This window comes from Fopius arisanus, unplaced genomic scaffold, assembly GCF_000806365.1.
Source record: "Fopius arisanus strain USDA-PBARC FA_bdor unplaced genomic scaffold, ASM80636v1 scaffold00046, whole genome shotgun sequence".
In the NCBI taxonomy this organism is placed as follows: Eukaryota; Metazoa; Arthropoda; class Insecta; order Hymenoptera; family Braconidae; genus Fopius; species Fopius arisanus.
In genome coordinates, this window is record NW_011887785.1 from 757,525 (window position 1) to 780,364 (window position 22,840).

The 22,840-nt window shown below is 40.1% G+C and overlaps 2 protein-coding genes across 2 annotated transcripts in view; both read left to right on the top strand.

The window, feature by feature from the left end:
* Nucleotides 1–1,624: 1,624 nt before the first annotated feature.
* Rhau (RHAU helicase) lies at nt 1,625–5,271 on the top strand. The gene is made up of 2 exons (XM_011306286.1): nt 1,625–1,783; nt 2,385–5,271. Exons 1-2 carry the CDS (start codon nt 1,726–1,728, stop codon nt 5,201–5,203), a joined length of 2,877 nt encoding a protein of 958 aa, XP_011304588.1. The 5' UTR covers nt 1,625–1,725; the 3' UTR covers nt 5,204–5,271.
* A 5,657-nt stretch (nt 5,272–10,928) lies between these two features.
* The window catches only part of E23 (Early gene at 23), a 62,850-nt gene continuing 50,938 nt past the window's right edge, over nt 10,929–22,840 (top strand). The window contains exons 1-2 of the mRNA XM_011306287.1: nt 10,929–11,286; nt 12,827–13,236. Coding sequence (XP_011304589.1) covers nt 13,124–13,236 — 113 coding nt within the window. The 5' untranslated portion in view covers nt 10,929–11,286; nt 12,827–13,123. The remainder of the gene's footprint in view (nt 11,287–12,826; nt 13,237–22,840) is intronic.

The following is a 22,840-nucleotide window of genomic DNA, read 5'->3' on the forward strand; positions in this document are numbered from 1 at the left end:
TTGTTTAACTGGAATTTAGCCGCCTGTAGAACGAGTAGAAGGAGGAAGCCACATTTTGTGGAATTTTAAATGAAAAAAATAATTCAACATGTAGCAGATATACTCCTATTGAAATAAATTATTTTAATGAGCGCGTTATCCTAGTGGTAACGTGCTCGGCTAGCACGCCGACGGCTGGGTTTCGATCCCGCCAACATTCATTTTTTTTTTTTAATAATTGCTATTTTTTTTTGTTTTTTTATGGCTAATTAATGGAAATATTGTTTAAAAACTAAATATTTGGAAATCGAGAAGATATCCAGTCAAATTGAAAAATTAGCAATTTTTTAAAACAATACTTTTGCAATATATATACCCCTAATGAAATTTTATTATTACAATAACGCGTTATCCTAGCGGTAACGTGCTCGGCTTCCACGCCGACGGCCCGGGTTCGATCCCGCCGTCATTCATTTTTTTTTTTAAATAATTCCAATTTTTTCTTTCCATAAGTATTCACTGCAATTGAAAAATTCGAAATTTTTGAAAAAGTATCAGGGGAACATGACAATCGAGGAGCTCTTCACTGAAATTTTCACTGAAAGTGAAAAATTCGAAATTTTTGTCAAAGTATCAGGAGCACATGACAACCGAAGAGCTATTCACTGAAATTTTCACTGAAGGTGAAAAATTCGAAATTTTTGTCAAAGTATCAGGAGCACATGACAACCGAAGAGCTATTCACTGAAATTTTCACTGAAGGTGAAAAATTCGAAATTTTTGTCAAAGTATCAGGAGCACATGACAACCGAAGAGCTATTCACTGAAATTTTCACTGAAGGTGAAAAATTCGAAATTTTTGTCAAAGTATCAGGAGCACATGATAACCGAAGAGCTATTCGCTGAAATTTTCACTGAAGGTGCAAAATTCGAAATTTTTGTAAAAGTATCAGGGGAACATGACAATCGAGGAGCTATTCAGTTTTTAACTAATATTTCGATTTATTAGCCAGTTACAAAAGTTAAAATTGAAATTATTTAAAAAAAAAAAAAGTGAACGACGGCGGGCTTGAACCCCGGCCGTCGGCGTGGTAGCCGAGCACGTTACCGCTAGGATAACGCATTATTTCAATAATAAATTTTCATTAGGAGTATATATATTGCAAAAGTATTGTTTTAAAAAATTGTTAATTTCTCAATTTCACTGGATATCTTCTCGATTATCAAATATTCAGTTTTTAAACAATATTTCCATTAATTAGCCATAAAAAAACAAAAAAAAATAGCAATTATTTAAAAAAAAAAAAATGAATGATGCCGGGCTTGAACCCGGGCCGCCGGCGTGCCAGTCGAGCACGTTACCGCTAGGACAACGCGCAGATTTAAAAATATAAATTCATTAGTGGTATATATTCAATACATTGAATAATTTATTCCATTGAAATTGCACAAAATGTGGCGTCCCCTTTTGCTCGTTCTACAGGCGGTTCAATTTAAGTTAAATAAACGAAAAACAAGGAGCATTCATGTCGCAAAAAATAAAATTCACCCCCTCGACTTGATGGACACCCCCATTGCGTGTGGCGCCCTCCCTCTCGTGGGGTGCAGTACTACGATGCCGCTGGGGGCGCTCAAACCCCCAGGACTGAGACAGTTTGTATTGACGTCAGGTTTTTGGAGATTTCTGTACGGAAACAATGTAAACAATCCTAGTTTGTTAGATTATTAAATAATCAAGTCGATAAAATGTCGGGGTCGTGGAGGAATTCGCGGGGGGCCGGACCCTCTCGACAGGGGCAGACAGGTAATTTATTTTTTCAATTATCGGTACATTTTCCAACCTAAAAAAACTGAAACAAAATAATCTTCAAATATTTATTATTGTGGCTTTTTCATTATTAAAAGTGATAAAAATTCCGGGAAATCCAAAAAAAAAAATGGTGAAAGTCCAAAATATTTTTTGCAGAAGAAGTAGCTTCAATTTTCCTCTTTTCCTAGTCTACAATTGCATAAACATTGCATTAATTAATTTACCTAAAACATAATAATACATTTTTCAAATGAATTACCCAATGAGATCTATTTCTTCCTCAATTGCCGCAAGAGTTTTCACCAATTACTAATTAATGCGATAAAATCATATTTCAATTTTTTAAATAAATAATTGATAATCCCTCCACCGAAAACACAGAAATGAAAAAAAATTCTGGGAAAAAAAAACCAAAAAAAATATTTGATAGGCGTACGCACAAACACACACACATATAACTCTCTGAAAAATGTGAGGAGCGGTTGCAAGGTCACAAAACATGAAGAAATGTTGAAAATTCGTGCCCCCATTCCCGATTAATCGCCCTGAAGAGCCCCCAGCCCCCCAATTCTGACACCGCCCATCTGTCCCCCAGGAGATTCATCCTCAGGTCACCCCCGCGACAGGCGCCAGGGTGGGGCAGGGGGTCGAGGAGGTCGAGGAGGTCGAATGGGTCCACCACCAGGACTCAGGGGAAAAGCACTAGGTCTCTGGTACCGAGACAGAAATCGCCAAAAAGAACCCGAAGAGTCGTACTTCTCCCTCGACCCAATGGTCGAAGAAACCGTCCAACTCCTCCTAACGCGTCTAAAAAATCCCGATCCCCAGGAGTCGACCTCCACCGAAGAGACCGACTACTTCAACGACAAGTACAATCACATCAAAGACTCCCACTTCAAACGAAAATTCCTGTCCATCGTTTATGGTAGCATTCAGGAAAATCTGTCCCGCGCATTATCAATTACCTCAAAACTGATAAAAAATGATAAAATCGATCAGCAATTGATAGCCGAACAAAGCGATCGCGAATCACTCGGTGATTATCAACGGATGTTGGACTTTCGGTCAAAATTGCCAGCATACGAAATGCGAGAGGAAATTCTCGATCTGATCAATGGAAATCAAGTTCTGGTGATCAGCGGTGAGACAGGCTGCGGTAAAACAACACAAGTGGCTCAATTTATTCTCGATGATGAGGTAAAAAGGTGTCGGGGTAGCACTACGAAGATAGTCTGCACACAGCCGAGAAGAATATCAGCTATTTCAGTGGCTGAAAGAGTGGCTGCTGAGCGTGCAGAGGCCCTAGGTAAATCCGTTGGTTATCAAATTCGATTGGAGAAGATCATGTGCAGGGACTATGGCAGCATGCTCTTCTGCACGACTGGTCTTCTGCTGCAGTACATGCAGAGTGATCCCGCACTGCGTGACTTCTCCCACATCATTCTCGATGAGATTCACGAGAGAAATACAGAGAGTGACTTCATCATCACACTGTTGAAACAAGTTCTCCCGAAGAGGCCTGACCTCAAGGTCATCCTGATGAGTGCCACCCTGAACTCAGAGAGCTTTGCCAATTACTACGACAACTGTCCGAACGTTCATATCCCAGGATTCACGTATCCCGTTGAGGAGTTTTACCTGGAGAACATCCTGGAGAAGACGAGATTCAAGTTTCCATTGCAGAAGCCTGAGAGGCATGGCAAGAAATTCAAGAAAATGGAGAAGGTCAGTGACTTCCAGGGAATCATCGAACCAGCTGTGAGGAAGATGGAGTCAGAGGGAGTGCCTCACTACGTAACTAATGAACTCAGGAATCCCAACAGCGAAGTCCTGTCCCTTGAATTGATTCAGGAGCTTCTGGTTTGGATATCGTCGACGAAGAGACCCGGGGCGATCCTCGTCTTCCTACCCGGGATGATGGATATATCGAAACTCAACAAAAGTCTCCACGAGTCGGGGGAATTTCCCGGGCACAGATTCCAGATTTATCCACTTCATTCGCGACTTCCAACTGTCGATCAGAGGATGATCTTTAAACCTCCAGTTCCTGGTGTCAGGAAGATCATCATTGCAACATCAATCGCCGAGACATCAATCACCATTGAAGATGTTGTCTACGTCGTGGACTGTGGGAGAACGAAACTCACGAGATTCGATATTGCGAAGAACCTGGAGACACTGGAGCCAGAGTGGATTTCCCTGGCGAATGCCAAGCAGCGGAGAGGAAGGGCTGGCAGGGTGCAACCTGGTGAGGTATACAAATTGTATACGAGAGCCAGGGAAATGACGTTCGATCAATATCCAACCCCAGAGATGCTGAGAACACCCCTGGAGCAAGTGATCCTGCAGGCGAAGATTTTACAGCTTGGTAGGATCGAAGTTTTCCTGGGGAGTGTCATGGATCCTCCAGAGGACCGAGCAATCCAGCTCTCCCTCGATTTACTGAGAACCCTGAATGCCCTCGACACCAATGAGCACTTGACTCCTCTTGGCTATCACCTGGCAAAACTGCCTCTCGATCCCAGAACAGGAAAGATGATCCTCTGGGCGTCGATGTTCTCTTGTGTTGAGCCTGTCTTCGGAATTGCTGCTAGCCTAGCCTTCAAGGACGCGTTCTACTGTCCACTGGGTCGAGAAGAGGAAGCGAACAGAGCGAAGCTAGAGCTGGGGATGGGGCATTTCAGTGATCACATAGCATTGGCCGAAGCTCTCAGACAATTCGAGAGATCATTGAGGTCCAGGAACGCTGGGAGATTCTGCTCCGAGAATTTTCTCTCCTGGAATACTTTGAAGCTGCTGATGGACATGAAGGGACAGTTTGCTAGGCATCTGTATGAGATGAAGTTCTTGGAGAGTGAGGATCCCAGCGACCAGCGGTCAAACAGGAACTCTCATAATTTTGCCATGATCAAGGCAATCGTTTGTGCTGGACTCTATCCTAATATCGCTAGTGTCAAAAATCGTGGCAGCTTTCCTGGTCTGAAAACTGCTGAGGATGGCACTGTCAAGATTCATCCCAGCAGCATCAATGCCAGGGCCAAACACTTGCCTACGCCTTATGTGACTTACTTTCTCAAGCAAAAGTCTACAGCTATTTATCTTCATGACACGACATGTGTCAGTGAAGCTGCTCTCATATTTGCTGCACCCAAGAGCTCAATCAGGCCTCAAGGTCAGAGATCTGTCATTGTTCTCAATGATTCGGTGTCGTTTCTGTGTAAACAATCAACTGCTGCCATCATTCAGAGGCTCAGGGAGGAGATGGATAAATTGTTGGAGCACAAGATCACTCATCCTGGAAGCATCAAGTCCGAGTCTCAGGAGGATGTCGTCATCAGGGCGATCATTGAAATGGTTTCCGAGGGCGATCCTTCCGCTGATATCGAGGCTGGGATGTATCGCAGAGATTACTGATATTTTTTTATTTGGCTTTATGTGGAAGTGATGGGTCTGAATAAATTCTGATTTCAGTCTGAGTTTATTTTATTTTTCTTACTCATTATCAAATTGTCAATTAAAATTTCAGAGGATTCGGGGACAGGGGTGCGGGGCATTTGCTGAATATAAAATTAAATAACTCATGAAAATGAAGGATATCGAAAAAAAATGCAGAAATCCCATCCAAAATACTGTCATCCCCGAAAAATACTTTATCAACCCCGATAGGTTATAAGGTACTGACGATGGCGATTGATGTGAGGGTGGAGAGAGGTGAGGAGAGAGGTGGAAAGGAGAGAGGACTAAAAGAGAAACTGAAATAGGTATAAGAAAGACGAAAGGAGAGGGACTAGGAAGCAAGGAAAGGAGCGGAACAATTGTGATAAACAGAAGGATACAAGGAAGGGATGAATATATAGAAATGGTTAAGGATATAAAATGTTATTAAGTATATTAAATATATATATGGTTCATCTTATATTAACTAAAGGAACATTTGTAATATCAATGAAATAAACAATACAATACAATACTTTATCAACCCACTTACTCGATTTACGGGTAATTGCACTTGAATCGAATCAGCAAATAGTGTTATCTTAATATTGATCCTGAAAACGTCAGTGTGAGTTTGCTCTTCCTTCCGACCCACTTCCTTTGTGAACCCCTGCCTCTCAAGCTCACCAGGTGAGGTGTGCAAAAAATAACAAATAAAATCAATGTGCAATATAAAAAAATTGGATAAATAAACATTGAGAAGATTTATATGTGGGTTATGTGCAATGGCATTCATTCTTTTGTATGTCCTCTACAAAACACTGCAACAACGTAGAAGTAGTTCAAGGGGCACAATCATTTAATTGTACGTTGCATGGGACTTCGTAACTATTTATATTGGCATGCTGATGCTCCAGGGGCACCTCTTCATCTTTTATTTTTCACTTGGAGATAAAAAATACTCGATTGTGGGGTGAACTACATGTGGAAGGGGTGAGTTTTTTTTCGCTTTATTATTACTATTGAAAATTTCAAGGTCAAGATTTAATGAATAAAATTTATTGAATGAAAGATTGAAGAATGAAATATAAATGTTTAGCAATTTCTACGTGGATAAATATCGATTGGATTGATAAAAGTGTAAAGATGATTTTTCGGTGTGAGAGAGTGGCGGATTGAGACGAGCTCAAATCATAGAAATCATTTGCAAACGAACGGATGTTTCCATTAAATAATGCCACATTGAAGAATGAGATAGCGATGTGGGACACACAGATGAAGTGCGTGAGATGAGAAGTTTGAAATCGTGTGGGGGTTCTGGTCAGCATCGGCAAAAGTCGTTTACTGGACTCACGAGCCGAGATGCAACGAGGGGGTGGAAAGGGGGGAGGAAAGGGGGAGGAAAGGTGGGGGCAGAGGGGGTCGTGTTAAAGAACGTTTATCTTTATTCAACTAAGCGACTGCATGCACCCATCCACAGGCAAATGTGTCGTCGTTAAATGAAAAATAAGAAGAAGATGAAAAATTCGAGTTGCAAAATGACTTTTCATTCCAACTACTCTCTAATTAGTGGTCTTTATCGCTCGGTATATACTGCGGTTGTCTGTTGCACATGGGGTAATGCCATATTCAAAGTATCGTCTCTTTTAATGCTAAATGTCGTTTTCATGTTTGAGACATTGGGATTTATAAACGGATTGCATTCATCGGGGAAGTCTTTCAATTTCCTGTCGATCTAGATTGCAATATCCGGTTGTGGGGTTTTTTAGGTTGAGGTTGAGAGGGGGCTATGAGCATTGGCATTTTCACGGGTTTTCAACAAGATTATTGATAAAAAATCGTTTTACGTATTTATTATTGGAAAAAAATTGGGGGATTATTTGATAAAATATCGAGTTGTCACGCATTTTTTGGTCATAATTCATCCGGTGAATAGAATGTGCGGATTTTTTTTTAAATATGTTTTTTCCTACCGATCCATTCGGAGTGAGAGATCTTTTCTCTTCAAGTGCACGTACAAATTTCTTTTTTCATGTTTATAAAAGCATTTGTGTTCTCAACCGACATATTGGCGGAGGGTCCACGAACTCTGAAAGAGCCCATGAGCGCAAACAACCGGTCGACGAGCATTCCAATTGTCGGGTGAAAGTTTTGGGGGACATAAATCAGTACCCCACCATTTTCAAAACTTCATTTTGTAAATTTTGTTTTCATAAACAGACAAATTGTGACACAAGGTGCCAAAGATCCATTGAGATAATTCATTTCAGCCGATTAAATTGACTACCAGAAGATGCCTGAGAATTCACTATTTGACAGCCATCAATTATCAATTAATTCAGCAAAAAGAAAAAAAGATAAATTACGCGTATATGTCATTCTATGAAAAATTACTCGCGCGTGATTTCTCCGGATCGTTAGAATTACGTGAAACTCTCGTGAACATTTTCACTAACATTTTCGGTGTTTGTTTTTTTTATTTTTTTTTTTCTAGAATCGAAAGTAGAATTCCTCCGCGTTGCTGACGAATTGTGTCAGTTAATTATTTGAGTCACTCCAATTTTAATTCAACGAACTTGAGCTCAATTCGCTGGGAGATTTTCAATTGAGCTGTTATTTCTTCAACGGAAAACGGAATTTTCCCTGTCCCAAAAAATGGGACCCATCTATTGACATGGAATGACGTGTGTGACTTTGAAAGAAGTATCAACACAGAATTTTAAGTATTTTCATATCAATCAAAATGGAATGGGCGGTCGCTCAGAATTTTTTCAAGAATTCCCGGAAAAATTGCAATTTCATCACAGAGGAATTTTAAATCAATTTTTTTTCCTCGAATTGACAAAAAATTCTTTAGAAAAAAAATTGTTTACCACAGAAACAATCAGCAACAATAATAATTCACTTAAAAAACTTTTCGATAAAATCTAAAAATCGAATTTTAAATGATCTCAATGATTGAAAAATTGTGGTGTGAAAAAAAATCCGTGTAAAAAATAAACAAAAAAATCAGCGCCAAATGAATGAGCATTAATAAACCCAATGAATTCAAATAGTTATTTCCCATTGAACTTGATGAATGCCAGTCACGTGGAATTCATTGCCATTTGTCAACAAGAGTCCATCAGAGCTGCGATGAAAAAGAAAAAGCAAAAAAACAATCATTAGTCCGCAAACATCCTGAACCTTAAAATAGAACAACAACAGCCTCAACTCAACTACGCACATCTACCTTTTCATTGAATAGTAGTGGAGAAAAACAAATGTTTCGTAAGATTAGAAGGCGTACGTTATTTTGAATTCCGCGTTGTGTCGACGGATCCCTTCACCTCGGCCTTTTTTTTTTACGACCGCCACCATCTCCACCTCCACCACATCGAAATTGACTCCAGAGCCCTTGTTCATCCTCCGCTCTCCATCGATACGACCCCAGGGCCGATTGTCTCGAATTTGTTTTTCTCGTAAACATCAGAGCCGAACACCGATGGACGTCCTGGGGTCGACGACCGCACGTTCTCTTGAATCTCCCCTGGCGCTCACACATGCTCCAACGCCTGATAACTGCCGCCACCATCTACCTCCGGCTTCACTACTCCCTCACAGCCGCTTTCACATTGATATCGATGGCTCAGTCACTGAGGTATTGCACGGGTATTAACCCTCTGTGGGGAAATGTGGGTCATTTGAAAATTTGTGGGCTAATTTTGAGGGTGAAAATCAATGCTGTGAGTCAACTGCCACGGAAATGTCGTTGGATCGTACCTCCACCCCACATCAATATCGCCAGTTCACTGCTATCAACCCTCTGGGTATATCTGGCTGTCATTTCACCCACACCGTTGAAAATTTGTCGGTCAAATTTGGGAGTCAATCGCGAATGAAATGAGAAAAAATTTTTTATTCGAAAAAAAATCTGTAGTTATTCTAGGAATTATTCAAAAAAAAATAATAATCCAAAACCGTGCAAACCTCTCCCCGAAGTGAATTTTCCCATGGTCTCCCCTGGTTCCCACATAAATTCCTCCAAACGACGCAATCACAAACCCATCAAGAATCACTAGAAACGTTTCCCAGTGTAAAATTGAAAGGCAACTGTGTTAATAAAAATGATAAAAATAGAAATCAAAAAGTATTTCACAAGTGCGAATTTAATTACATTATAAGGCATGTCGAGTAAACGTTAATTGCAGTGCACTTTGTGGGTAACCATGCAATTTCGTTAAAAGGAGGGATGGAAAAATATATACAATGCTGGGCAATTGGGTTAATGGAAGAATGCCCTTTTTGCTGAAAGCTCGAGAGGGATAATTGTAACGTGGCCATCGATGGTAAGGTCATTAGGTGTAACGCCTCTACCACATGAAAAATATCGTCTGCGCGGTGAGAAAAAAAATCAATAATCATTACCTGGAAAAAATAATTGGGTTTCGAAAATTTTGCCGCAAGGCAAATGATATATCCGATAATAAATCGGCTATTGCCGTTTTTTATTGTACGGTTTGAGATGTTTAACTCACAATTTTGACCTTCACTATTTGACTTCTGGGAAAAAAAGGCGCCAATGTGATGCCCGAGTCAACGAGATGAGCCCGCGAATTCCCAGAACCCATCACATTTCATCTCCACCTCTATAAAAATATCCGGAAAACGGTTCACTACAGTCGATTACGTGAATTGTTCCGTAATTTAACCCGACTATCTCTCCGTGTGCGTGTTATGAAAAAAAAAATACGGATGAGAATTCGGTTGCTCCAGTAAAGTCACTCAACAGCCGGTAACTTTCACGAAAATAACGACGATAAAACGTTTATTATATTACCCTTTATGTTAATATTCTTACGACGGGGTGAGCTTCTCTTTGTGTTCTCTACGAGGCAGTATGTTCCCATCGATTTCCTCTGGATTCGATGGCGTGCGGATAATGATCGATATCGCAAAAGGGGAAAGGTGTACACCGGCACAACGATTGGCCCAATTTCGATTGGCCGAGTCATCTGTTGCATGAAAGGAAAGATCTGTAATGCGTTTTTTTTTTCAAAATAAAAGGAGGATCGAGTCGTACTTACAATGGATAAATTAAACAGGATGTACTGGAGATTATGAAATACTTTGAAAGGGATATGGTATTATCGTAATTGCCTTGTCCTTAATTTTCGATTGAAATTTTTTGACGAATGTAGTCTTAAGATGGATGTGCGTGCACATGCGGGGGAAATGGCTAGACCTTTGTCGTTCAATTTTTCCCTCAGGAAATGAATTTTTTTTTGCGGGTTTTGGCGGTAAAAAATATTAAATTGAAACAGTTACGCTTGAGGGGTGAATAATGTTACGGTGAAATGAAGGGGTGGATGGGGAGTACTTTGTGGTGGAATATCTTATCTGAACAGGTAATTTTTTAATAAAAAAAAATTTAATTTTCCCCTCCATTAGCTTTAACCCTCACTAGTTGAACCAATCCCTCAAAAATCCTGAAGTATTTGATGATGAACCAGTGTCCTTAACCAGTGGTGAGAGCCTCACTCAGTGTGTAGCGTGCACTGTTGATAGCCGATCGTCATTTGAAAAAAAAAAAAGAAAAAAAGGGGGAGGACAAGCGGCGGTGGCGACGACGGCGGCGGTGGTGGTGGCGGTGGCGGTGGCGGCGCTCCGATTGCCGTATAGACGCCGCACGGAGCGAGCCGAGCTACTCAGTCTACATCCGACCGTCGCGAGTGTCGCGTTGGTCCTCTCTCATCTATTAAAAACAACCACCAAAACCCCAATAACCCGATAGTCACGCGCAAGACTCTAATCTTACCCCAACAAAAACAATCCGATCAACAATAAAAGTGCAACAGTGAATCCGCCATTCGTGAAATTACCGGTTGTCTATTTGGTTTATTTTAAACTGAAATTGCTGTATTATTTGTCAACGAGGTCGTTATCGTCTGGGGAAAGAAGACGAAAAATTTGCGGGATAAATCGCGTGTGGAAACGATGAGACCAGTGAATCGTCAGATCGCGTTGGGGCGATAGCCCGTACAATTTTCACAGCTCTTGGACGAATGATCGAGTGACAAGGGGTCAGTGATCGATAATATTGTGTTGACATTAATGCACAATCATTTTCTATTTTTTTCTATCATTCAATTGTTTTACGCCGGGAGGTAAACATCGGGGGCTTGGGGTGCGCTCTCGTTTTATTTTTTGGTACTAGTGGGCGATCGGAGATGGGAAAATTCAGTTTGTCGTAATTCGCTTGGTCGGTTTTGTGAATTGAATTTTGGGGGGTGTGAGACGTGGAATGACGAGATTTTTTTGGCATCTCAGGATTTTTCGGTGATCTCATCTCTGGGTGATGGGTGGTGGGAGGTGGGACAATGTGCATTTTCTCATGGCAATCCAATTTTTTTTCACTCGCAAATTGAATTTCGGTCGCGGCGGAATGGATTTTTTTTTGGATTTTCATTTTGATTTTGGGGTAGACGGATGCTTAAAAAACTTTGTTAAAAGCATTCGGGTTCATTGACTGCGACTGCGTGCCCGCAATGGCTGTCTCTCATTCTGTCTTCGTTTTTAGTCCCCTCTTGTGGATTTCTTCTTGTTTCTCTGTGTCGCCGATGCCTCTACGTTGCATCGGTTGACGGACAGACCCTTCTGAATTTCTCACTGCCATTGCCAATTAATTTTCCTCACCCTCGTTACTCAAATAGATCCAGACGAGGGATTTTCATCACTACCAACCACTCCCTGAAATCAAATTTTCCCCTCATTTTCCGATAATCGATCCCCTTTAAAAGTTCCGTTGTCAAATTTTATTTTTCAAATGGATGCCAACCATTTTTTTTATATTTCCATCTTTTCTATTCTGAAAAGAATTTTCTATACTGAAATTTTTTTGGAGAAACAAATGAAAAATTTTTGGATAATACAAAAATGAAAATTTAACAAGTTCCACAATTTTTAGAAGTTCCCTAGATAATTGTAGAAAAAGTCGTAGTATGTTTTAATCTTCCTTGTTCAAATATTTTCCTCATAATTTTTGATTCCATTGTCAAGGCCTTTAAAACGACACGTGAATCGCGTGATTAGATTAGCAAATATTGATTATTCACCGCGATTCATTATTTTGACAGCAAATAATTCTGGGTAATTACCGAAAAAAAAAACTCTCCAATTCTTCTTCATTTTTCACCTTTCCTCTCATTTTTTATTTCATTACTCATTTATTTTTTTGATTATTATCATTCAGGGATCAAACCTCGATTTATCATCGATCGTTTATTTACTCCTCCATTGCTTTACACAGAGAAACTGAAAAATGGAAAAACAATCCAAATATTATTCACCTCATCCCAGAAGACGATCCTATTTTTTTACAGACTCCGTCTGCATCCGCACGTCTTTTTATTTTCTTTCCTGACACAGATTGTTGAACCGTTTCAGCTAAAAATTACCTCAGTGACACTAACGGGTTAATCCTCCATTTCATTTTATTTTCCGTCTAAAACCGCCAGCTGGATCGCCATAAATAGCCCCTGCAATGACCCCACAACAAACCAATAATTCGAAATAATTACCTATTCCAATTACCCAAATAATTTCGAATTGTTTTCTGTCCAGATCTCAGAGATTAACCAGCGCCCAGGGGGTGGTATCAGAGGACAATAAAAAAAGACTCGAAAAGTGAATTAAAATGACAAGTGAGGCATCGAATAATTATCCGGCCGACAGAAACAAATTGTCTCCGGGAAAATTGTGATTTCGATTATAATTGGTATATCAATTTTTTTTTTGTTCGGGGGTTAGTGCAGTGATTTCGTGTCGGTAGAGTGCGGTATAAATTGGGGGTTTATTGTTAAATAAATAAGAGGGATAAGTGCCGGAGGGCAAGGTGGAGGCGTCAGCTAGGCGGTGGACATGATTATTTCAAAGGATTTGTTCCTCCTCGGCGACCAAGATTATCTTCGCCTGCCAAGCAACGAGAAGCGCCAGCAGCGGGCAATGGGACGTCCGATCATCAATGCCCCCAGGTGAGATTATACCTTAACATATCCATCAAAGTCCGTGAAAACTAATCGGCGATTCTCTCCGGTGTTGTTGGATAATATTTCAATTACATAGAGATTATTTTTCAATTTTCCCACTGTGGAAAATCACCCGCGATGATTTATCTGAATATTTCTGGATGCAATCTGGATTTTGAAAAAATATGGAAAAATATCCATTTTAAAATTCCTAAAAATTCAAAAAAAATTTTGAAAAAATTTCGAAAAGGTGGCAATTCAAGAAATAATTCCCGCGAATGGTCAAAACGAATCGACAAAAATAATTTTAGTACAAGAAAATATTTATAATTAAAATCGAAAACATTTCTTATCGGCGGGGGGTGGGTGGTGGCATGGCGAGGGGTGGGTCGTGGGGGTGCAGGGGAAAGAGTGAAAAGGGAAAAAGGGGGGAGGGGGTTTAAGGGGGTAAATACAGCAAGTGTCTGCTAAGGAGCGGACGCAAAGAGATTGCGGCCTGTTCACTCGTGAAAATACAAAAACCGGTTCGACTCGTGGCAATTCTCCTCTCGATGTTGAGCCCAACACACGTGAGTTTTGATCTCCTCTCGTGTTGTTCACCATCCACTCCTAAAAACTCATTAAATTTCCCGTGTATGTGGGATTTTTGACAGTAAGAAATGCGTGTGCGACGGTTAAAGAGCATTTTTATTTGGTCCGAGTGTCCGTTATTCGAGTCCTCCAGTAAAAAATCGGTAGCCAATCGGCAATTAATTGCTAATACTGGTAGAATATATTAACTTGTCTATGTTATTAAAGTTGTTCACCAGTTTGTGATTGCTGGTTGATAAATAGAAAATAATAAAAGTCGATTTGAGTTGCGGCATGCGGTGGGAGGAATCGGTTTTATAGTCATTTTATTGGTATATTAAAAATATTAAAATTCATAGAGATGTGGAATATAAACAATTTAAAACGTCGGATTTTGATGATAAATATCACGTCAATTCCCGAGAGGAATGGTCTGCTGAAATTTTCTGCAATTTAATCGAGAATTTTTAAAAATCCAAAAATCCCGGAATTCCCGCGGTGTAAATAAAAAATAGTCGCGAGGAAAAAAAAATCCCGAGTTAACGCGCAATGCAGCTGAGAAACATTTAGTCGTTTTAGCGTCTGACAGTGCGAAAAAACATATAGATACGTGTTCGCAACATTTTTCTCTCTCTCTCTCTCTGAACTAGTGAGCCTAGATATAGCCATAAAGAGTAAACGAGTTTATTTTTAAACAAGCGATTGAAAAAAAATCTCCTTAACAATAATACATATCTTGCGATGAAAGAATAATTATTGAGATACGTGATGCTATGGAAATCGAGGACAGGTGGGATAAAGGCCATTAAACTGATTGAATATTACCCTATTTCACCTGAGACTGTAATCAATAATGGTGGGGTGGAGGGGAATATTTTTATTCTACTTATTTTTTGTTGGTGTTGGTGGTTATTACATCTTTGCGATTATCTAATCCAAACCGCTGACTTGGGCACGCGCTCTAACCGCAGTAGCACCTGCACATTTTACCTCTTCTCTTCCACGTCTTAAAGGGCAAACGCCAGTGTCTGATCTGGAGATGTCGGATCAATGGAAATAAAAAATTCAATATATCTTTTTTTCCTATTGATTATCCGTCAATTCGGTCATCAGACCTGGGGATCGCGAGATTTTCAATGAACACTGGAATTGATTAAAATTAATTAGGATAAATTAATTTAATTTTAAATGAAATTCAATGTTCGATCAATTAAAAATTCTCGAGTGATTATCCGATTCTTCTTTCTAAAACTCAATTAATAATAAAAAAAACGTCAATTAATTAATAATACATTATAAATAATACCGATGAATAATTTGGAATGATTGATAATTATTTTGAAGAAAAACGCTCGGTTTTACGATTTTGAAAAATCCCCGGAATTATTCGATATATATATTTTTTTCTTGGGGTGAAATAACTACTGGCGATAGTGTCCCAACCTGACGCTCGATTTGGCTAATTCCACTGGTTCTAAATCCACTGTCGTGTATATACAAAGGCCATTATTGGTAGACGCGCGAAAGATCAACGTACGGAGTCCTCCCAAGGTCCGGTGAAGTAGAAAATTACCCGGAGCCAGCAATGGCTAGTCGCCACGACGCGTACCACACGCATCTCCCTGAGGTATATTGGACACTTGCCAAGGGATCTCCTTTCCTCTTTTCCTCTTTTCCTCTTTTCCTATTTTCCTTTTTCTCTCGACCACCTACCACCTCCCTACCCCCTTTTCCCTCCCCTGAAACGCCACCCCCTCCGACTGCACCCCCGCCATGACTAAATAATGTCCTTTAAAATTCTAGATTTTTCAATGATTTTAAAAAACACCAATTGATAAATAATTATTATTTTTTTACTTCCCTGCGAATGCAATGCCGATTGGAAATTTCTCATCGCGTAAAAATGACGGAATGGATTTCGGGTGGTGTAAATTCACTCGTGATTTTTGTACTTCAGTCCGAGGAAGTTGAAGCCATCAGCTGGGAATTTTAATTCTCATTAATGCTGAGTGTTCTGTAGATTTCTTGGCTCATGTGGCCTCTGTAACAGGTCATTCGTCTGGTGCATAGGCGGAAGAAACTCGGTCTGGAATTAGAGAAAGAAAGAGAAGCGGAAATTCAATTTCCCGACCAGACGACAATACCGAAGAGAGAGAAGAAATTCTTACACTCGATTATCGGGATTGTTTATTCAAAAGGAAATTACGTCTGGAGAAAAATCGGATAAATCGATGACAACAGATTTTTATTATTATCGTTGATGGATAATTGTAATTCTCAGCTGGTGATTACTTCTCCTTCTCATTTGCCAGTCCAATAATTTTCCTGAATTCTCGATCTATGGAAAAAAAATCAATAATTATTTAACATGAAAACCCCAACTTTCAAGATAAATTATAAATTTTTAATTGAACTTCAATGAAGATCCATACAATTAAAAATTCGCGGTAACTGAAATTTCAAAAAAAAATTTCCACCGCGTAATAATTTTTCTGAAGGGAGCAAAGGGCGTCACTGACCTGCCTCCGAAAAGGGCGTTGCACCTCGGCGAAGACGCGTCCTTGGGAAACAGACCGACGATACCTTTCCCCTTGTCTGCGTGAAAGAGGAGATAACTCAACTCCTGATAAAGACAGTGGATAGACACTGGAGATCATGACGCTAACCTACCTCACGCAAGCCTACGGCTATTCATTGTACTTTCCCTTCCCGCCCTTTCCGCAACATCCATTTTCTTCACGATTCGCGCACGACAAAATGGCGCTCCTCTCGTTTCCCCTTAAATGGCGCAACCGTAGACTATTTTCGGAAAATTTTTCCCATCAAAATCATAAACTGAAAAAATTGAATTAATTTTATTAGTCATTATCATTATCACAAAAAAAACATTCCAATTTTTTATATTATTAGCAGTTATATTTTTTTTTATTTCAACGAAAAAAAAAATCAGTTTGAATAAAAAAAAATTCCTGTGAGATTCAGCTCCGGGGGAGATTTCACCCGAATCTCTCTCGTGGCAATCGGAAGGTAAAGAGTTTTAACACTCGGCATTTGTGATGACTCGATCCGCCCACAGTCACGGATATATAACCCGTGCATTACGGGGTACAATGGGTGCAAACTGCGTTACAGTGACTCCTTTGTTATCGCTCTTGTCGACGTCCCAGTTTCTTCGCTCCGACACACGCGAGACCCAACCGAGCACTCACTCATCGTTTATACCACTCACCGGCTATCATCGTAATATATACGTAGAGGTGCTCCCATCGCATGGGGATACCGTTTTTTTTTCCTCTCATTCCCCTTGGCTATTGCCAGTGATTCATTCATTATTTTCTGCAATTTCATTTTTAACCATTTACACACGGAGTTAATTAAATACTGCAAAAAAAAATTCCATGACGGTTTGCGGACATATTTATCGTAGTATCTGTCAGGCTCTATTTAATATTAATATTTTCGAAAAGATAGCTTTTGACGGTGACATCTGAAAAAATCTGGGACGAGCTTTCACTATTTTTTCATTTACCCCGCTCCTATTTAAAATTCGTTCAATTATTTGTAGTTTTTATTAGGTTCCACGATGATTCCCGAATTTACGCGATTTTTTGAATTTTATATTGACATACATTATTAAATTCAGATTCTGCTATTTCGAATGACTTCCCCAGGAATTTCGTATATAGTAAATAATTACTTATTAAATATTTGCGAAAGCAATAAATTTTCCAATCACCTCGTTCCCATGAATATGTTAACTGAAAAAAATAAAAAGGCCTAGAAACGGGCAAAATTAGCTGAGCCCCTAATTCTGGAGTGAGTTGAAAATTTTACGAGACCCAGTTCACTTTAAATTTTTGCCCGTATATTTCGGTCAACGCCTTTTCTAATGCCAAGGTGGGCCTTTCCACCCATATGCAGACCACCTTAATTACTATATACCATATAATTCCCTCGAGCTTCGAGAGCCCAAAACACATTCCACACGTCCTTTTCTCCCATCTCGCGGTAAACAAAGAGATTAATTATTGCAGGTGATGGCAATTAGTCCTTCAATTAAATTCAATAAAAATTCATTCAATAAAAATTCATTCAATAAAAATTCATTCAATAAAAAAATGCGCTCGAGTCGGAAATATAAATTCTTCAGTTAAAATGAAAAATTCTTATATCCATAATTGCAAAAAAAAGATTTCTCATGATTATGACGTAAATTTTCCGGTAATTTTTCAAGATAACAATTATTCACGGTTGAAGACGCGAAGGAGTCAATTCCTCACGGGTTAATGACAAATGAAAAATCACTATTGCCCTGTTCATGTCACTTTGAGAAATTTTCACTTGGTATTAGAGGATCCGAGGTTGGAAAGGCATGCGTGTTACGTACCCCCTGTGAGGCCATCGTCACCAGCACAAGATCCGACTCAAGTGTTTGTTGATTGGTACACATTAAACGTTAAGGGGAGACCTATGTATATCCTATGTATATGTGTAGAGGGCTCTTGGCTTTTACAAATGCCAAAATAGCATCTCAACCCGTTGGGCCGACGTGCGTTTGTATCGTCTGGCACACGCTGTCTCACTAGTCAATCGTCTCATCTTGTGTTTTACATCATACGGTATTGAATGAATTTTTATGCTGTTGTTGGATTATCCGTGAATTGCACTTGACATCTCAAGTTAATGCCTGAAATTTTTGACAGCGACAAAAATTTAAAAAATTGTTGGAGGATTTCGCATTTGAAAATGGAAAAAAACATTTGTCAAGTGAAATCTCCAGCGGCACGAAAATTCAGATTTCGAATTCAAATATTTATGATTATAATTATATTATTTATGATATGTAATATTCTTTATTTATGGAACTCCGGGATTGACATACATTTTTCATTGATGAAGGAAATTACTGATAATTCCTGATAATTCTTGGCTGATCCGATTTCATTTTATTGAAACAAGAAATCGGGTATGAATTCCAGGTATTTTCCGGAATTTCCAGCCTGGACAGGACTTCAGGTTCGAATTCCATTCTTCCAGTCAAGCTATTATATTATAATATAATTATAATCCAGATTAACAACGGAGATAAATATTTGAATGAATCAAAAAAATGAATCATAACTTCACGTATCACCCCCATCAAATAAATTCCCATAATTCAGTGTTTCGATGAGTCTCATTGATTTAATAGATCGTTGCAAGATTGGTATCATATTTATCGAGTCATTTGTTGCACTGACCTCCGAGTATGTCGAGGTTAATTCCCCAACGACAACGTTGTACCTAGCTGACGATCCAATTGTGACTTAATTCATCACTCTAAATTAATCACTTATTTTTCAGTCCCCCATGTTATCTCCCCTCCCCTGACGAAGACTTTTCTGGGTTCAATGGGGGGATATGAGAGATAACACGAAGACCCTAGTGCAGTTTGAGTCTGAAAAAAAAAAAAGTAAATGTTAACGCATATCCATGCACCAATGACTCTGCAGTCCTCTGTCGATTATGACTATTTGAGACGCGCTAATGACTCCATATTTACACTTATTGCCTCGGTTTAATGAAACAGAAAGGAAAATGGGAGGGAGTGAAAACAAAATGGAATAGCCCGTCTAGACGGATTCAGCTGTATTAAAAATTAATTGGGGAGAAAATTGAATTTTCCATTGGATTCTGAATTTAAATCGTCATCTCGGCTTTCTTTGTCTCGCAGTTATCGGTCTCTCTTTATTTATTTATTTCGCTTTTTTTTTATGGGGCACATTATACGGACAGGACCTTGAGGCGGACTGGTTACGAGACTCACACGCACCTTCCATTTTTATTTTCCCTCTTTCTCCCTTTTTTTGCTTATCTTTTTTTTCTTCTTCCTCTCAACCCATCACCCCAATCTCATCGTTTCAGCCATCTGTAAAGGTGAAATCGTAAAAATTTTTATCCGCCGTTTTATGGAGAAAATGGATTGTGTTTGTTCAGGACAGGTTGACTTAATTTCGCACCTTTCAACAATATCTCAACCCCCGGAGGGCATTTTATTTATTTATTTTTTTTCGAGGGTTCCAGGGGCTCCGGGGGAAAGTCTGACATTTTTAGACCCAGCGAATATGTCTCGTAAAAATAGACTTGAATCGGCAGGATATTTTAGATTTGATTTTCAAGTTTTATGATTGAATTTGAATCGATTTTTCAGTTATAACACATTGAAAATTAAACATAATCATGCATGGTTCATGTCTCTTGTATTTATGTAATCAATATTTAAGATTTTCTTTTGCGCGAAAAATTGCTCCCCTGAGAATTTCTCGGAGCAATTTTAAAAAATTCGTATGGGCTGGAGACTCACTCTCAATGCACACGGCAACCCCACGGGTTCACAGAGTCGGTCTGCATCTGGGAGGAAAAGGCGATTTAGCGATGATTGCGAGGGGTTGAAGAGGGCCGGAGGGTTTGCAGGGTGGGAGGAGGTATATTGTCGAGGCGAGAAATGAGAATCGACTGTGGGGAGAAGCCAGTGGATGAGAGAGAATCGGTGGTGAAAATGCGCCTGCGCTGCGTCAGTGCAAGCAGGAGGGACTGAGAATGAAAGTAGGTGGGGTGGTGAAGCAGGAGGAGGAGGAGGAGGAGGAGGAGGAGAAGGAGGAGGAGGAGGAAGAGGAAGAGGAGAAGGAGAAGAAAGAGAAGGAGAAGGAGAAGGAACAAGAGGGAAGGGGCAGGATGACGAGGAAAAGAAAGAGGAGTAGGAGGGAGCCGGAGGAAGAGGTGGAAAAGGGTGAGGAGGGGGAGCGTTGGAGGGAGGGAGGGAAGACTGGCAATACAGGGGATCATTGAACTCGTCGGTACGGGTGTGACAGTGCGCGTTGGTGAGGCGTTTGCGAACGGTGCATCGGTGCACCGCCTCGGGATGAAGAGGAAAAGATACCGCTGAGGGGGACTGAGAGAGGGTAAGGGAGAGAGAAAGAGAGAGATGGAGCAGGGAGAGTATAAGGCCAGGCCAGTCAGTAACGATGTCATTAGTTTAGTCAGTCAGCGAGTCAACAACTGGCGCTGCCTCGTCCTTTGCCGGAGAGGACGCGCCCTCTCTCAGTCTTTTTTGAAAATTGGCTTATGAAAATTGACCGGTGAGGGGCCGGAGCAGTTGGAGCAGTTGGAGCAGTTGGAGCAGTGGCGGAGAGGATGGCTGGAGGGGTGGCGGGGAGGAAGGGGAATTGGGATTTAGCGGGATGAACGAAAATAATTGATGACGGGGGAATTATAATTTGTCGGTTGGAGATTTTCCGAGTTGAGGCGACATGGCTCGTTACTAATTTGGCAGATGTCGGAGATGGCAAACGGGGAAACAGTTAGGACATGCGTCTAGTGATTTCAGGGATTTGGGTAATTTGCGGGGACAGGTTGGAGTTGTGAATGTTTTGGAGTAAATGTTTCGGGACGTGTTTCAATCATTTTCGTTGATTTTATATGGAATAATTGAAAATTCTCGACCGAATTATTTCAATTCAATTTGAGAAGGAAACAGTAATCCTCGTTTTAACAAATACCCAGACATTTTTTTTTACTCTGAAAAGAGTCTAAAATATGGGAAGAATTATGAATCAAGAACGAGGGCTTAATTCTCTTCTAATTGAAATTCATTGGTGCACGTAATGTCTCGTGAGGGAATGCGATAGATGTGGAAACGTGAGTGTGAAACCTTTGTACGTTATTCCCGATGGCAATTGTACTCCGGGGAAATTCAATAGTTCACACCTTTCTCGTTTCAACTTTTTGATAAGGAAGGGTGACGTAACCACTTGCACTTTAATGTTGAATCGATTGAATAGAAAGTATCATCGGAGTCGTGGGGGGAGATGGGGGGGAGGGATGAATTTGAATCCATTGTTTTTTCATTGGGTGGAGGAATTTTTTTCTTTTTCGGTTTCATCTTTCGGGCGAACGTGAGAGTCTTGAAATGAAAGTGAAGAAGCTCGGTTTATTTTTTATTTTTTCTTGTTTTTGTTTTGAGTTGGAGCGAATGAGAATGTGGATTGATGCCCGGGGACGTTGATACGAGGGCCAACGATCTTTTCCGTCGTCAAGTCGGTCAGTTGTTGAGAGGCATTTGGCATGAAGGAATAGAAACCCGGCATTTTACGACCCCTGCGACCTCATACTGTTGAAAAATTACACTTGAAATTTCGCGTGGAAAAATTTGGAATTTTTTACGACTTTATGGGGTGATTGCTGATTTTCAGGCCCCCGGGGCCCAAATGAAGAAAAAAATTCCACGTTTTCCCCGTTTTTCAGAGATCTATTATTTTTTGCGTGACGACAAAATATGAAATCAACGATTCGTTAACACAAAATTTGAACTTACAAAAAAAAGAGAATTGCAATTTTTTTTATTGCTATTTCTGGGGGTTCATCATCCCCTACTCAAGTTCGTAACTAAAATAAAGAATCATCCCATCACGTCCCTGAAACTATTTTAATACGAAAGAACGTATGTTCCATCGGACGAGGGATTTTTTCCCCTGGGTAGAAAGGTAATCACTGAGAATTACCCAATGAGATGATTTCAAAATGCCCAAGATGCGCATGAAAACACGAGAAAAAAAAAATAGAAATAGTTAGAAAAGAAGCGTCTCGCGGGCACGAGACTCTCGTAATAATAACTACCGGTGCACAATCCCCTCTTGATACACAAAGTTTAATAAGAGAGACGGAATAAGCACTGGTGGACGTGTGGGTGCCTCTTGCGGGGTCGGTGGCGAGAAAAAGCGTTTAATGCATCAGTCGGGTCAACGATCTCCCTCTTTTGCTTCGTAATGTGTCTCCTTTCCAGTGCGTTTATGTATCAAAGCGATTGCGTGACGACACGCGTGTACATATGAAATACAGTATATGCCGGCGACTCGACGCCTCCGGAGAATCGCTGGTATAGCTATGTGAAGTTGGCATCGAAGTTTGAAAAATCTAACTTTTTTTTGTTGGTTTGGATTGTACTCATTGAGTACTTGAATGTACCCTGTGCACTTTTTTTTGTACCCTCTTACTTTAGCCC

Coding starts and splice junctions, on each gene's coding strand:
- Rhau (XM_011306286.1), top strand. CDS start 1,726: ATGTCGGGGTCGTGGAGGAATTCGCGGGGGGCCGGACCCTCTCGACAG. Junction 1,784..2,384: donor CTCTCGACAGGGGCAGACAG/GTAATTTATTTT, acceptor TCTGTCCCCCAG/GAGATTCATCCTCAGGTCAC.